Genomic DNA, 15,376 nt, shown 5'->3' with positions numbered 1-15,376 from the left:
GATGGAAATACACCAAAACCTTACTTTTTTCTTTGAGCTTCTTTTTAAAATTTTCATCTGTGCAGGAAAACCCATCGAAGTGGAAGTTAGCATAAATCACAACAATAAATAATATTTTCAAAGCACTATTATTTGGTCTCCTTTTACCTAAAAAGAGGGAACTCTAACCTCATAAAAGCTGAATATTAAGCACTATTGTTGTGACTTTAGGACTGGCAGTCCAATAAATCATGCTCTGTGTGGGGTTGGAAAGAGAATGTATTGCGATTAATCAGAAGACTTAAATTCAAGCTACCGTGTCATACCATCTTTCTGAACTTTGATTTTCTCCCATTAAAATTAGACTTACGGAGTATAAGAAGTTATTACACCCACCACCTCTGGCATAGGGGGCCGGCGCCCTACTCCTTGAGCCATAGGCAGGACCCCAAATATAATTTTTTAAAAACCACATTTCAATCAAGGTATTGTCCATCATGTATAAGGTACATTATTAGAAACTATAGTCAATACCAGTGATTTTCAATTGGTGAGCTGTGGCACACAACTGTGCCTTTAGAGGACCTTAGGTGTGCTGTGAAAATTTTTCAAGATCATTAATTAAATTATTTTCAAAATAAGCTCAAAACACAGTGAGTATGTTCTTTTTTTTTTTTACCTTTTTTTTTTTTTGATCAACATAATTTAAATGTGCTACGGAAATTTAACTGTAGGCTCAAGTGTGCTGTGAGATAAAAAGGTTGAAAAACATTGGTTTATACCATACTCAGAACCTCCTCAGCCATGAAAAAATGGGATATAACTCATACATTAGTTTATCTTGCAGAACTATTCTATTTTTGCTTTCTAGATGGCTAAGGCTGAACCCATGGTATGAAATTTTTAGTAATTTCCCAAAGATACAGAACCATTCCTCTTTTCTCGCCAAGGAACAAGACAGACTTCTGAGTCTCTTACTTGAACGGATCTCAATTTTAGTTCCAAAGGAAACAGTCTTGGGACATAGTAATAATTCCTTTTAATTATTTTGACATCCCCTTATGTTGCTATTTGAACGAGTATATTCTTTGGATGAGAAGTTACAATTTAGCAATCTAAAATGACCACCTAATAAAGCACAGAATTGTCCTCCTTCTGCTGAAGAAGAAGTGAATGGACTCCCCGGCATGGTAAAGAATCAAGGTGGGAAGTCCCCCAAGGTGGAACACAACTGGCTTCTGCTACTCTTTCGTTGACACTAAAATTACATATTGACTAGCATCAGTTTTTTCCTACAGATTTTGGAGGATTTTGACAAGTTAGATAACAAATGTTAAATTTATGTTCCTACCTCTATCCAGAATTTCAATCCCTTCTCCTTTCATCTTGCAAACCAATTTTTCTTGTAGCCTTTTAACTTCAGATTCCTTTTCTTCCAATTGTTCTTTTAAAGATGCCAGTTCATCCTACAAATTATAAATTCATTGTAAAATAACAGGCTATTACAGTAAGAGAACATTCAGCAAGCATCTTAGCTCTTTAAATCAAGAATTGGATTTTATGGATGCAGCAAGAATCTACACGAGCTCAGACACAAACATCAGAAATCAAAGGCAATGAGAAGCAGGAAGCAAAACTATTACCATAAGTCCAATTTATAAGTTATGGTATAATTATTTCATGTTTCTTTGTGATCAAAGTAGAAACAAATCTTTTACAGTGCAATTAGAGCCAGAGGAACCCTCAAGTTTAAATCTTGTGTTAAATAATTTAAAAAAATAAGTTAACCAAGGAAGATAATCAAATTAGTTACTTAGTGTCATACAAGCAAAATAAAATGCAAACTGAAAAAGACTTGCTTGACAGTTACTCAGCATTTCAAGGGGCCCTTGTGCTTCTTAACAAGCACAGAACTTGATTAGTGGATACTGCAGCAAGTCACGAAAAACTTTAGCCAAATCTCAGAAATAAATAATTCATCTTCATCATTATGATCAAAGAACAGATTCTCCTACAACAGTCGGAAAAAAATTAATTGAGGAAAACAGATTTTTAAGACCTCCTAATTTTTTTTTAACTATGCAACTGTAAAAGATTCCAAGCCCATGGATCGGTTTACTAAAGTTTTAATTAGTTCAGTTTCATTTTAGTATTCACCTTAGCAAATTTACATTTTGTTGGCTACATTTAACACAACCAACAGAGCCGTGCAATGCCTTTATAGTCTATATGCTGTTGTATTTTCAAAGGTCTCTAAAGATAATTACATACAGTATTGCATGAAAACACAGCTCTCCAGAAAAACTAGGTTGACTTACAGTAGTGTAAGAAATTTTCAGAAGTGCTAGTAAGAAGGGTTGCCCTCTTCTCACAATACTGTTTCTAGGCAGTAGTCTCTATTCACTGCCTTGATATAGTAAACTGCTGTACACCTACCCTCAGGTAAGTCCCTGAGGAGGAAAGCAGTTTCTGTAACTCTTTCATAGCTGAGCTTCTACAATTATTTTACCATGCTGGGGTCCCCTATCATCTAAGACCTTAGGTTTAATTTAGAAATTAATCCTTTTATTTGTCTATTATTTTTTTCCTATTTCATATGTTTTTGAAAACAATCAGTAGGCATCACCCTGTCTCTTTAATCAGCTTGAAAGGTATTTTTCATAAAATAGGTGACACACACACAAAACGAATGCACACGCCACTAAAAACACCATCACGGCAAAAAACGACACAAGCCAGAAAGCGACAGGCCACGGATCCCGCTCCCCGGGTCTACTACACCTTCAGTGACTCCCATTTTTGTTCCATCCGCTGCTTTTCATACTGCATCTGACCCACCTTGATTTTCATGCTAGAAAGTTTGGCCATTAAAGACTGGTAGAGAGACAGAGGAGTGAAAGAAAACTACAGATAGAAAAAGACAGGCTAAATAACCAAGAAAATCACATCAGTTTTCAAAGGAGGTTAGATATCACTCAGAGAAATGTTCTGTCTGATTAGTTAAGCCTTGGTTTTTACTCAGAACAGAAAGTATTTATCAAATTCCAGAACTTACAGCCTGGGGGAAGACTTCATTCACTTACAAAATACCTTCTTCATCAAATACTAAGTAGAAAACATTTTACTTATATTACTGGTTATAGATGAGCAGGAGAGCCATTTGTTTGAAAAATTTAACCATAGGGAAAACTTACTTTGGTTGATTTAAGCTTTTTTTCATACTGAAGTCTTTCACTGTCCATTTCACTGACTTTCAACCTCAAGTCATTGATCTCCTGAATTAGCCCCTGTCCAAAAACAAACAAGGAAACCCATTAGGAAGGTGGTAACACAGTCATCTATACCACTGGACCCCGATCTTTTAGGCACCAGGGACGGGGTTCATGGAAGAGAATTTTTCCATAGACCCAGGGGGCCTGGTTCTGATGCAACTCTGCAAGCAACTGATAGATTGTGGTTCTAGGCAGTCAAACTTCTCTGATAATGAGAATCTGTATTTGCAGCTGCTCCCCAGTGCTAGCATCACTGCCATCCGGTCATCAGGCTTCTTATAAAGAGCGGCGAACCCTAGATCCCTCCCATGAGCAGTTTACAGTAGGGTTCGGGCTCCTCTGGGAATCCAATGCCATGTTAATCTGACAGGAGGCAGAGCTCAGGTGGTGATGTGATTGACAGGCAGTGGCTGTAACTACAGAGAAAGCTCAATGCTCACCTCCTGTTGTGTCATGGGGTGAGGGGGATGTGTGTGTAGTTGGGGACTATAAATCAATACCAAAATAGCATCTTAGAAATCTTAAGAGGTCAATAGCTCTTAAGTTAAAGTTGTATGAAAGAAATAAATGTATTTTCTTAGAAATAAATATACCTCCTAAAAACCAAAGCATCTTTCCATTTAAAACATTGCTTTGAATTCCCAATGCCTCTGACCTAAAAGGATGGGCTTATGAAAATAAAAGGTGGCCATCATTTTGATTGCAAAAGGTACCTTAATGTCTGACTTCCTATCATTTGTCAGATATTTCTAGACAAAAATTGACTGTATGAACTCTACCTTTTAAAATAAGCCACATTCTTTAATGAAGCCATTTACCTTTAGAGACTTTTCAGTGATGTATGGGTATTTATGAATTTTTTTGGCAGTTTTTGGCCAGGGTTGGGTTTGAACCCACCACCTCTGGCATATGGGGCCGGTGCCCTGCTCCTTTGAGCCACAGGTGCCTCCCCCATGTAAATATTTTTAATAATTTCTTCCCTTATAGACAAAAACACAGATTGCTCATCAACTCAATTTGGGTGAATGGAATAAAATTTAAACCCTTTAAGCCAGATTCTCAACGTAAAGGTGGAAGAGAGCCCTGTAGTTTACACACGTATTCAGTATCATAATATATTTCCAAATTTTATATTTGGACAATGAAAGAAAAAGCTATCCTAATGTTTTTATGACACAATACAATTTGACATCTTCCCTACTGTCACCTTTAAAAAAAAAAACTAAAAACTTGCCTAAATATTACGAGAAATGGTCCCATACTTTTGTCCAGAGCCCAGAGAGCAGGAAAACCAATAAGAGTGCTAAACAATCACAACCCCCCTAAAAGAGAAGTTCAAATACTCTGTGTAGGAGATGGTTTTTTGTTTTTTTTTTTTAACAATAAGCAATAAAAATTCCTCCAATGCTCAATATGTTTTTACTCCTCTCTTTTTAAAGGACATTTATTCCTGGGCCACAAATTCATAAACTACATGAGATAATTTTATAAGAGTGCAAAAGAATTCTATAAGGAGTAAAACGTCGTGAAGAGGGATTATTCTAAACTTTCAAGTATAATGATTTGAGCCCACAAACACTAGGAAAAGAGATGGTTTAAGGAAATATACTTTCTAGTAAACCCATAGGCTTTCTTTTTTTTTTTTTTAACATTGGGTGAATTTATTTATTTATCTATTTTTTGAGACAGAGTCTGACTCTGCCACCTTGGGTACAGCGCCATGGTGTCAAAGCTCATAGCAACCTCAAACTCTTGAGCTCAAGTAATACTCTTTCTTGCCTCAGCCTTCTGACTAGCTGAGACTACACGTACCCAGCACAATGCCTGGCTAGTCTTTTTATTTTTAGTAGAGACAGGGTCTCACTCTTGCTCAGGCTGGTCTCCAGCTCCCGAGCTCAAGCAATCCACTGGCCTTGGCCTCCCAGAGTGCTAGGATAACAGGCATGAGCCACCACACCAGCCCAATCCACAGGCTTTTAAATCTTGCAAAATGGGGAAAAGTATTACCTACCATTACTATGTAATTGCTCATTAATAATTATGTAATATTTCAATAAGAGGAAATCTATTTTTTCCTATTATGAATGGGGTCAAGAACTGTTTGACTATATTCAATAACACTTTATTTGTGGGTTCAGAATTCAAGTTTTTATTTATTATTATTATTCTTTTTTAGAATTCAAGTTTTTTTAAAAAGCCATTCATTTAGACGAATCATCTTTGCAAAATGAGTCCTTAGTGATTTTCCTTCATCAATACGGGGTATATGTAAACATGTATCCACAACACACACACACAGAGTTATATTTTACCACTTTCAGAAATAGTGGCAATTTGCAAAGAAGAAACAACTGAAGAAAATGGAATTACAAACTGGAATCTTTTTTCTATTAAAAAAACACTACCTAGGCTCGGCACCTGTGGCTCAAGCGGCTAAGGCGCCAGCCACATACACCTGAGCTGGCAGGTTCGAATCCAGCCGGGGTCTGACAAAAACAATGGCGGCTGCAACCAAAAAAACAAAAAATAGTCAGGCATTGTGGCGGGCGCTTGTAGTCCCAGCTACTTGGGAGGCTAAGGCAGGAGAATCACTTGAGCCAAGGAGTTGGAGGTTGCTGTGAGCTGAGATGCCATAGCACTCTACCCAGGCGGATAGCTTGAGGCTGCCTCAAAACAAACAAACAAACAAAAACTACCTAATTATCTTTTACGGCAACACTTTAAAAATGAATCCAGATTTCCAACCTGAAAAAAGTCTTATCTTCCCATGACATCTCAAGCTGGAATGTCTGGAAATAGTTCCTTCTTGAGAATTAAAAAACAGAATACGGATTATTTCAATTAGTTTATCAAAAGTTTAGCTCCTTTGCAAAAGAAAATTCCCCATTCCCTTTTCCCTTTCAGAGAACTCTCCAGGGCACCCGAAGAACTCCATCTCGGACATGTGTGCTCTTACCACAAGGGGGCACTGGAGAGTAATGCTACACAACTCCCATCCACAACTCCTGGGCAAGGCCTGAATCTTCCAAGGTTTAAAAGACTTTTACTCCCAATCCTTTGGAAATGCCTATACTTCTTCCCCATGACAGTATTTTCTTAGATGTTAACATCAAAATAATCTAAAATTGTTACACAAAGATTTCTGCATTCACGAAATATCCAGGAAAATATTCTGCTTTCATTAAGGGAACAATACTGGAAAATAAGAATAATCAAATTTAGTTTTAACTTTGAGGACGATTTTAATTATTTTCATACTTAACATTACAAAGTTTATCAACTATTCTATAATCTCTAGGGATGTGCATACTACGTTTTACCAGCAGTGTTGAATTTCTATTAGAAAATGATGAGGTGCTGAGTTTCCTGGAAGTTTGATGACAAGTTCACTCTGAATGAGATTGGGAATACACGAATGAAGGAAGGAAGCAGTGGGAAAAAAACTAAACTCAAGGGCTGTAAATATCACTCTGAAGTCTTACTTCTCAAAAAATTCCCCCCAAAACAAACAAATCTACTAAGATGCACTGCAAACAGTTATTTGGTTAACGTCTTACACAGGTTGAGACTTCCCTGAGATGTAACGGGGAAGTCCACTGGGGAGAAGGCCGACTCTCTGCCCAGCCACTATTCTTTCTTCCCTATAGCAGAGTTAGCTCCGCTGCTGTGTTGTTTGTCTGCCGACTGAGTTACTACCTTTCATATTGACTATTAGACCATGCAAATGACAAAAGGAGGGGAAAGAGGAAAACATCAGAGCGATTTTGTAAAGAAAGCACAAAACAAGAATTTTAAACCCGAGTGATTTTCTAATCTTACTTTAAGAGCCCCCAGTATCAATGGAAGGAGAAACACGCTCAGACAGGTGACTGACAAAGAGCTTTGAGATTAAAACATGATCCAAGTTAGAGATTTCCTTTTGCTACCGAGGAAAGTAAGATATAAACCAAGACTTTCCATTACAATTAGATCTTTTTTTTTGAGACAGAGTCTCACTATGTCGCCCTGGGTATAGTGCCGTGACATCACAGCTCACGGCAACGTCAAATTCTGGGCTTAAGCAATTCTCTTGCCTCAGCCTCCCAAGTAGCTGGGACTATAGGTGCCCGCTACAACACTGAGCTATTTTTAGAGTCAGGATCTTGCTCTGGCTTAGGCTGGTCTCAAACCTGTGAGCTCAGGCGATCCACCTGCCCCTAGCCTCCCAGAGTGCTGGGGTTACAGGAGTGTGCCACCGTGCCTGGTCTCGGAAGATTACTATTTCATATCAAAGTTTTTAAATAAAAATTTCCATTTGCATTTAGTGATGAGAAGTCAATGTAATTAAAGTTTATTCTGAAAATGAAGTAGGATGAAGGCATATAGCAATTAACTACCTCCCCTATACACCTCCAAAGAGTTTCAGTTTTGCCCTAGGAATATGTACAGGATGCGGGGCGGGGGGGGAAGAGACAGGCAGGCAAGACAGAGTGACAGAGAGACAGTGCCACTTACCTCTGTGTCTCTAAACCTGTCTTCATAATCCAATCTGTCCTTCTCCACAGCTGTCAGTTTTAACTTCAAGTTAGATATTTCAGCCATCAGATCTAGTTTCTGAGTCTCTAAAGAGGTCCTACTCAGAAGTTCCTATTAGAATTTAAGAGATACATTCAAAATCATTTTATTAGAAGCAGACACATGTGAATTTGTCTCATTTATGATCGCAAAGAAGTTACCATCAAATTGAGGATACAGTAAAGTACGATTACCAAATATATGCATTAAAAAATTATTTACTTTAGCTACCCATCTTGGGGCATCAATAAACACATGTCCTTTTATCGGGAAAGACATATTGGATAGATACACACTCATATATAAACCTCATATATCTTTTTTCCCCCTACAACTGAATGTTTTACTCCTTTTTTTAAAATTTCAGATTAATATGAGGGTACAAATGTTACAATGTTTGCATTTGTTACGTAAGGTCCCTGTTATAATTGTGCCCCTCACCCAGGAGGTGTGCCATACACCCTTACATGTGACCTTTAGGTGAGAACCTTATGTGCTTAAGCCTGATAATGACATTGATGATGATGATATGATGTTTACTACGTGCCAGGCACTATTCTGACATACAGTGCTTCAATCCTCACAGTAGAAACTCTTACTGTCTTTATTGAAGTGAGGAGGAAGCTGAGGAACAGAAAGGTTTAGCATTTGCCAAAAGTTACACAGCCAGGATCTGGCAGAGCAGGAATTGAAACCTGAGCAGTTCTGCTCCGGTGGAGACACCGTCCACTGTGCTCCAGAGCCTCTCCTCTGTGTGTGTGTGTGTGTGTGTGCACGTAGATTGTGAGTTTCTTCCCAATAACAAAGGTTGTATGTGGTGCTGCTTGTCTTTTCTTAACCATAAAATATAAGTTTTTGGTTGAGAGTTAGAAAATGCCCCCCCCCAAAGGAAAAAGAAAATTAAAATAGCCTCCATCCTATTACTGCTTCATTCCAGATTCTAAACATTTTACATTGTGGGTTTTGCGACGGTACTAGTCTAGATTTTTGCATAAAATGTTCTACTCCCAGTGAATCTTGAAATCTGCTGCTGCGTCAGGGCAGGCGTGACAGAAGCGCAGCGTCACCCACCGGGGGCAGCTCGGCACGCACCTGCTGCAGCATCTCCTCGGTGGCATTCAGCTTCTCTTTGTGCTCTTCCAGACAAAACTCCAGGTCTCTGATCTTCTCCCCCTGAGCCTCCACCTGGTCTGTTAACACACTTACCTGTGTGTGCAGCGAAATACAGCAGTGAGTTAGAAAGAATTTGGGTCCTATTGTATACTTTATTTCTCTAAAAGGGACAAAAACCAGAATGATCCCACTGCCCCTATGGCCAGAAAGAAAAAAAAAAATCTTAAAATTAACAAGAAAACAGCAGTCCTTTGTGTTCCTATCTACAAGTTGTTTTTTGATCTAAAGAGTCCTATATAATTTTAGAAAAAGTATTTATTAGGGAATATAATACTTTATAGGATAAATCATTTTAACTATTTACGAGAGTGTGCATATAAATTATCTTTTGGGGGGAGGAGGAAGAGGGAAATAGTATTAGAGGTTAAGAGAAGAAATGAAGTTCATGTTTGTAACAGAAATTATCAAGGACTACTCAAATTAGATACTTCAAGAAGAATAAGGAAAAAAGAAAGCAGAGGATTCAGATTTCATAAGCTCTTTCACGATCACACTGATCACGACTCCACACACCCATGAGGAGCTGGTTGCCGGGTCACCCCTTCAACCTCAGTGCTTACTGCAGCTCTCGGAGTTTTTCTTCAATAATTACCCATCTAGTAAACACTCTTCAATTCATTGAGCTCAGAATACCAAAGAAAAATATTTGCCAAGACTTCAAAACATTATGATAAAGCAAACTCAAATTTAGCCCCAAAGCAAGACTCTACTCACTGCTGCGTTTTGTCTGGCCCCTGGTATTATATTGAAAATTAAATAGACATACCCAAATTCAGAAATATATACATATATATTCAGATTTTTTTTTTTTGAGACAGCATCTCACTTTGTTACCTCAGTAGATTGCTGTGGCATTATGGCTCACGGCAACCTCAAATTCTTAGGTTCAAGAGATTCTTTTGCCTCACCCTCCCGAGTAGCTGGAACTACAGGTGCCCACGACAACGCCCAGCTAGTTTTTCTATTTTAGTAGAGACAGGGTGGGGGTGTCTCACTGTTGCTTGTCTTGAGCTCCTGACATCAAGCAATCGACCCACCTTGGCCTCCCAGATTGTCAGGATTACAGGTGCCCGGCCTTATATTATTTTTATACTATATATTCATATATCTGAAATTTTGCTATATATTAAAATATACTAAAAATAATCAGATCATAGGACAAATGAGATCAGAAAGTCAGGTCAGGCTCAGTGCCTGTGGCTCAAGTGGCTAAGGCACTAGCCACATACAAGTAAGGTGGCAGGTTCAAATCTAGCCCGAGCCGACCAAACAACAACGACGACGGCTACAACCAAAAAATAGCCGGGCGTTGTGGCAGGCCCCTGTGGTCCCAGCTACTTGGGAGACTGAGGCAGGAGACTTATTTGAGCCCAGGAGTTGGAGGTTGCTGTGAGCTGTGATGCCATTGCACTCTACCCAGGCGGACAGCTTGAGGCTCTGTCTCAAAAAAAAAGAAAGTCAGGTCAGATGCCCCTGTGCCTCTAACCAGACTGGCCCTGGATGAGCTGAGGCTGACCGAGGGCAGGTCCCTCTAGGCTGGGTGTACACGCCCTCGGTCTGCCCCAGGCCTCACCGCTCCCTACTGTGTAGGGAGCCTACTGCACTTCATTGCCATGAGCAGTGTGGTTGCTGTAAGCATTTGAATTTGCCATCCAATTTAAAATACTCCTTGCAAAGAGATCCTGAGGAAAGATCAACATTTAAAAATCACTTGCCTGAAGAACGAGGGATTCCTTATCATTTTCTAAACGTGCCAGCCTTTCCTGATACACATCTCCATTCCCAGGGAGGTGTCCATTTGTCTGAAAAAGGAAGTAACGGGGGAGGCTGAGTCTGTCAACATCGACACATTAAGGCAAATGAAAACTCGCATGTTTTCAACCCAAGGAGCCTGAGTTGAATTCAGCACAGTCGTCACTGCCAATCAGAAAACAGGAGGCTGCAATTTGGTTCATTCACCTCGAAATAGGGAAGACAGGCACGTGAAGCATTGAGGTGTGTTTCTGCCAAACTACACAGGAATTTCTTAACGAGATAAAAATAACGACCCCCAAGGAACAATGGCGAGTAATAATCTTCACTGATGGTAGACACGCACCCAGGAGCAGGCAAAGCTTGGTGGGTGTGCAGGAGACGCCCCAACTGTTTTCTCTGTCCCAGGAGGCTCAGCCCACAGATGACCCCCCTGGAAGGGCCGACTAGCCTTGCCTATCAGCGTTTTAAGGCTTTCTATCTTAGAACTCCTTACCTCCTCGGGTTTCCTTGTTTGTATGTTTTGCTCAGCTCCTGGGCAGAGCCTGTAGATCACCCCACACCCTCCCCAGCATATGGGTCATTGGCATATACTGACCCTCACTGCTTCTTCCCCTCCCTCCGGTCCCTTCCCCCTGTCAAATACAATGTGGGTGTATTTCTGCATGGTATAAATGCCGGAGGAAGAATAAACTGAGAAAGGAAGTATAGATTTTTTTCTTCTTGGCTATCATAGGCAAGTTATGAAAGAAACATAAAAACTGTCCTTTTGAAGCATGTTAAGTATATGTGGTTTTTAATAGCTTTTAAATAGTTTACAACCATAAAATATGTAATCCCAACAGATTTCCTGATTTTTCATTCAAATAAAAGCCAGCTGGAATCCAAAATGGTTAAATAGGGGCCCATCCAGAGTTCAATTTAAAAAGCAACTAATACCTTTGGATTTAGAACCAGGAAAAACCACAAACCCTCTGTCCTTACTGCCTGGGGCATACCTAATGTGACGTCTTTATTTTTTTCAGAATGAACTGATACTATTGTGCTATTAATACTTTTCCAAATACTGCAGTTTCCAGTATCAATTCTGAGACTAACAGAAGTCACGTGCTAGGAAGAGAAACAAAAAACACACAGGGCTTTCACCAAGAAGAAAATTTCAGGATGTTTCTTCTAAAAACTTCAGCACACCAGATGTATTTTCCAAGAGGCCACTAGAGAATCAGAGGCCAATTTAGTAAATGAGCCATTCGGATTAGGAGCAGATCAAATTTTTAACATTGGCTGTTTGACCGCATACCTGCACAATTAGCACAATATAATTAATTCTGCTTATGCTGGGAACTGGAGGGCCCAGATTTAAATTACAAGTATTATGAAGAGTCTGATGGAGAGCCTGGAGCACTTCCATCCCTGGGTACTACCACTATAATGAAATGCACAGGACTTCTTGAGGACAAGGGTTTTTTTGGGGGTGGGGGGCAGCCAGCATGCAAAACTCAAGGTATCTCCATCTAAGAAAGCACCAAGACGGCCCCTGGACGGCTGTTCATGTCTCACTTTGATGAGGAACATTCACAGATAGCAGCTTCTAAATTCCCATCCAAGCCACATCTAGAAACAGATACGTTTCATTAGATAGAAAACAAAATAAAACAAAACATTTTTTATTCAATGAAAATAAGAAGTTAAAATTTGTTTTTTGTCTGATTGGAGGAAATTATAGCCAGAGCAGTAGGGATTCCTCTCACGATACCACGTATGATATTGAAGTGAGAGGTTCCAAAACCAGGGCTTCAAAATTATCCCCAAATCAAAACAGATAGTGAAAACTGACCCAAAATGAGGACATGTGTGCTTTTCAACTATCCTGAGATGTCCGAGTACTCGTAGTGCTCAAAGGTAGTTTAATGTTCTTTTAAACATTAAAAGTTACTACAGGAACATAAAGCAAAATTTAACAGTCACCAATATTATATACTTGTGTTAAGTAGGCAAAGATTTTTGCCAACCACGAGGGTTTATTTATATTTCTGCCACATTTGTTACCTTTGCGTTAAGAATGTCGGAGGTAAGTTTGGTAAATATACTGGCGCCTCCATTCCTTCCCCAGTTCCCATGCCCTACCCACCAGACCACTCAGAACCTCCGCTCTCTCTCATGCTAATATTCCCTCTGCACAGACCGTCTTCCCCACCCTTTCCTCTTCTTTCATTCCTTCAGGTCCACTTCCATCAAGGCTTGGTCTGTGAGGTCTTCCTCGAATTAACCATTTACTCATACGCCAGTTACGGCAGCTGGATGAACCTTCATTCCAGTAGGCATCCCACTGAATGGACCAAGATTTGACTCGCACCTGTGCACACACACACGTTTCTCTTTTCTCACACTGTATTCTTTGTGGGTAGATTTGTCTTTGAGTCTGACATACAGTGGGTGCTAACTAAATGCCTGCTGAAGGCACAATGACAGGTGTTGAGTAAACATGGGTTGAATAAAAGGATAATGTATGTTAGGTTTTAACCTGGCCTTCTTGCTTCTCAGCAAGGCTTTCCTTCATGGGTCCTCTGTGATCTGGTAGAGAAAGTGTCAATCGTGGGTGTGAATCGTGGCTGACCTCTAGACTAGCTCCTGTCTCCTCAAGCTCACAGTCTATTTCCCAACGTGTTTAGGAGGTGATTTCAGTCTGTTCAATGGACGGCAGCTGAGGCCATTTTGCCTGCACGCTCTCACCTGCTTCTTCAATGCAGAATATTACACACTGCCTCCTCCATCCCGCCTTCCTTCCTTCCCTGCTGCCAGTCTTGGGGGACTGAAGTCTTAACCACTCCCTAAAACCCCATCATTCCCCCTCTGCTTTGGCCTCTTTCTTTTCTGTTTCCCGAGACCTATACGTACTGTCTCTACTTACTATTCTCAGTTTCTTCCTCTTAGTGAGCTTTTTTCCATTCTCCTTTCCAATACCTACCCCCAGGGTGTGTGGCCACCACTCGACCCCCTCACATTCTCTCTGCTTCTATAAATCCATCTTTCAGAACCAGTTCCCACCCCTCCTCCTTATAGCGTGTCATGCTCTTCTCCCCTCTACTGGGTCCCCTTCTATATCTTGTCGTCTTCTTTTTTTTTTTTTTTTAGACAGAGTCTCATTCTGTGGCCCTGGGTAGAGTGTCATAGTGTCATCATAGCTCACAGCAACCTTGAACTCCTGGGCTCAAGCAATCCTCTTTGCCTCAGCCTTCTGAGTAGCTGGGGCTACAGGTGCCCACCACAATGCCTAGCTAATTTTTCCATTTTTAGTAGAGACAGGGTCTCACTCTTGCTCAGGCTGGTCTCAAACTCTTGACCTCAAGCAATTGTCCCACTTCGGCCGCTGAGAGTGCTAGGACTATAGGCATGAGCCCCAGCTACCAGCCTCTGTGTCTTGTCTTAAATGTCACAGATTAGTATGATTCTGCCATGTACAGTTGACTAGCAATTTTGTGTGAGTTGATCACTAATTCCTAATAGTCTCTCAATGCAAAATTTTGTCTTTCATTTCTTTTGACTATTCCACGATGTTTACCAAGTCCAGAGCATGTAATTTAAAATGGATTCAGGTATACACTCTTGAGTCGATCCGACTTCCCAAGCATTAAAGACCAGCCTAAATTACTTTATGCAAAATCCCAGAGTTGCCTTCCAAACAGTTCGTTCTACTTCAGCTCTGGTTGCAAACTCTTACTAGATTTAATCCAGCTAAAAGTTCAGGTCAAAATAGGAATCAAACTGGGATCTCAGCAATATAGTGTCCAATAAACAGCGGGTGTGGAGCTCGACTATACCATGGACACTTTGATTTAAAGAGCTATGGTGTTTGCCAGGTTTTCCTGACATGATAGAGAGAAAAATGTCCGCACAGCTTTATTCCTTATAGAATTATAGACTCCTAGAGCAAGCCAGGCACCTCACTGAGCAACAGGAATTGCCTGAATTCACAAAACAGATGCACACATAACCCGTCAGTGTCCACCAAGATGAAAGCTTTTCTTTTCATCTTTCTTTTTATATCAATTTCCTTTTAATTATCAAGGAAAGATGTATAATCTTGTATAAAGATGCAATAAATGGTAACATTTTGCCTTTGTGCCCATGTGAAAAAAAATTGTATTACAGAAAATTTCACATATACGTAAAGTGAGAAGCCAGTATGATGAAACCCCATGTACTCACCACTCAATTTCTACAGTTGTTATATGCTAAGCTACCAACGCACAGTAGGCAGAAGTCTTTTGCCCACTATTTTTGCTGAAAGCATCATGTTGTGTTTTCCTTTGGCTTTCTGGCTTCTACTGATCTGCCTTAGTCTACCGCTTTCTTCCCTGTGTCCCTCACCTTCATTTTGCTTTGTTCTGTTTTCCTGGGCTCTGTGTCCTCTCTAAATCTAAAATCAACATAGAAGTAGCAATTTGCCACACTAATATTTATTTTAGAACATAGAAACTCTTTTTGAATGAGACATTCCCAAATCAGCGTGGTTAGGTACTTATATTTAAATGGGGAAAAGAAAATTGGTCCCATTTTATAAGGATAACAAATGTGAAAGTTGGATTAGAACTACACGTACAGGCTCGGCGCCTATAGCTCAACCGGCTAAGGCGCCAGCCACG

The 15,376-nt window shown here is 40.0% G+C and overlaps 1 protein-coding gene across 11 annotated transcripts in view; it reads right to left on the bottom strand.

Moving 5' to 3' along the window:
• Positions 1–15,376, bottom strand: part of PPFIBP1 (PPFIA binding protein 1) — a 62,211-nt gene that overhangs the window by 35,193 nt on the left and 11,642 nt on the right. For 6 of the 11 annotated variants that reach the window (XM_023514676.1, XM_023514679.1, XM_003792472.3 and 3 more), the window contains exons 3-8: positions 10,694–10,780; positions 8,898–9,011; positions 7,746–7,877; positions 3,174–3,266; positions 1,331–1,445; positions 25–57 (exon numbers count right to left, since the gene is read on the bottom strand). In XM_023514676.1, the coding sequence (XP_023370444.1) occupies positions 25–57; positions 1,331–1,445; positions 3,174–3,266; positions 7,746–7,877; positions 8,898–9,011; positions 10,694–10,780 (574 nt within the window). Of the gene's footprint in view, positions 1–24; positions 58–1,330; positions 1,446–2,760; positions 2,854–3,173; positions 3,267–7,745; positions 7,878–8,897; positions 9,012–10,693; positions 10,781–15,376 lie in introns of all 11 variants that reach the window. The other 5 variants (XM_023514678.1, XM_023514684.1, XM_023514680.1 and 2 more) reach the window with 2 other exon arrangements.

This window comes from Otolemur garnettii, unplaced genomic scaffold (genome assembly GCF_000181295.1).
Source record: "Otolemur garnettii isolate 467f Iridium unplaced genomic scaffold, OtoGar3 scaffold00057, whole genome shotgun sequence".
In the NCBI taxonomy this organism is placed as follows: Eukaryota; Metazoa; Chordata; class Mammalia; order Primates; family Galagidae; genus Otolemur; species Otolemur garnettii.
Note: the sequence above shows the minus strand (reverse complement) of the source record. Positions and strands in the feature narration are given on the sequence as shown.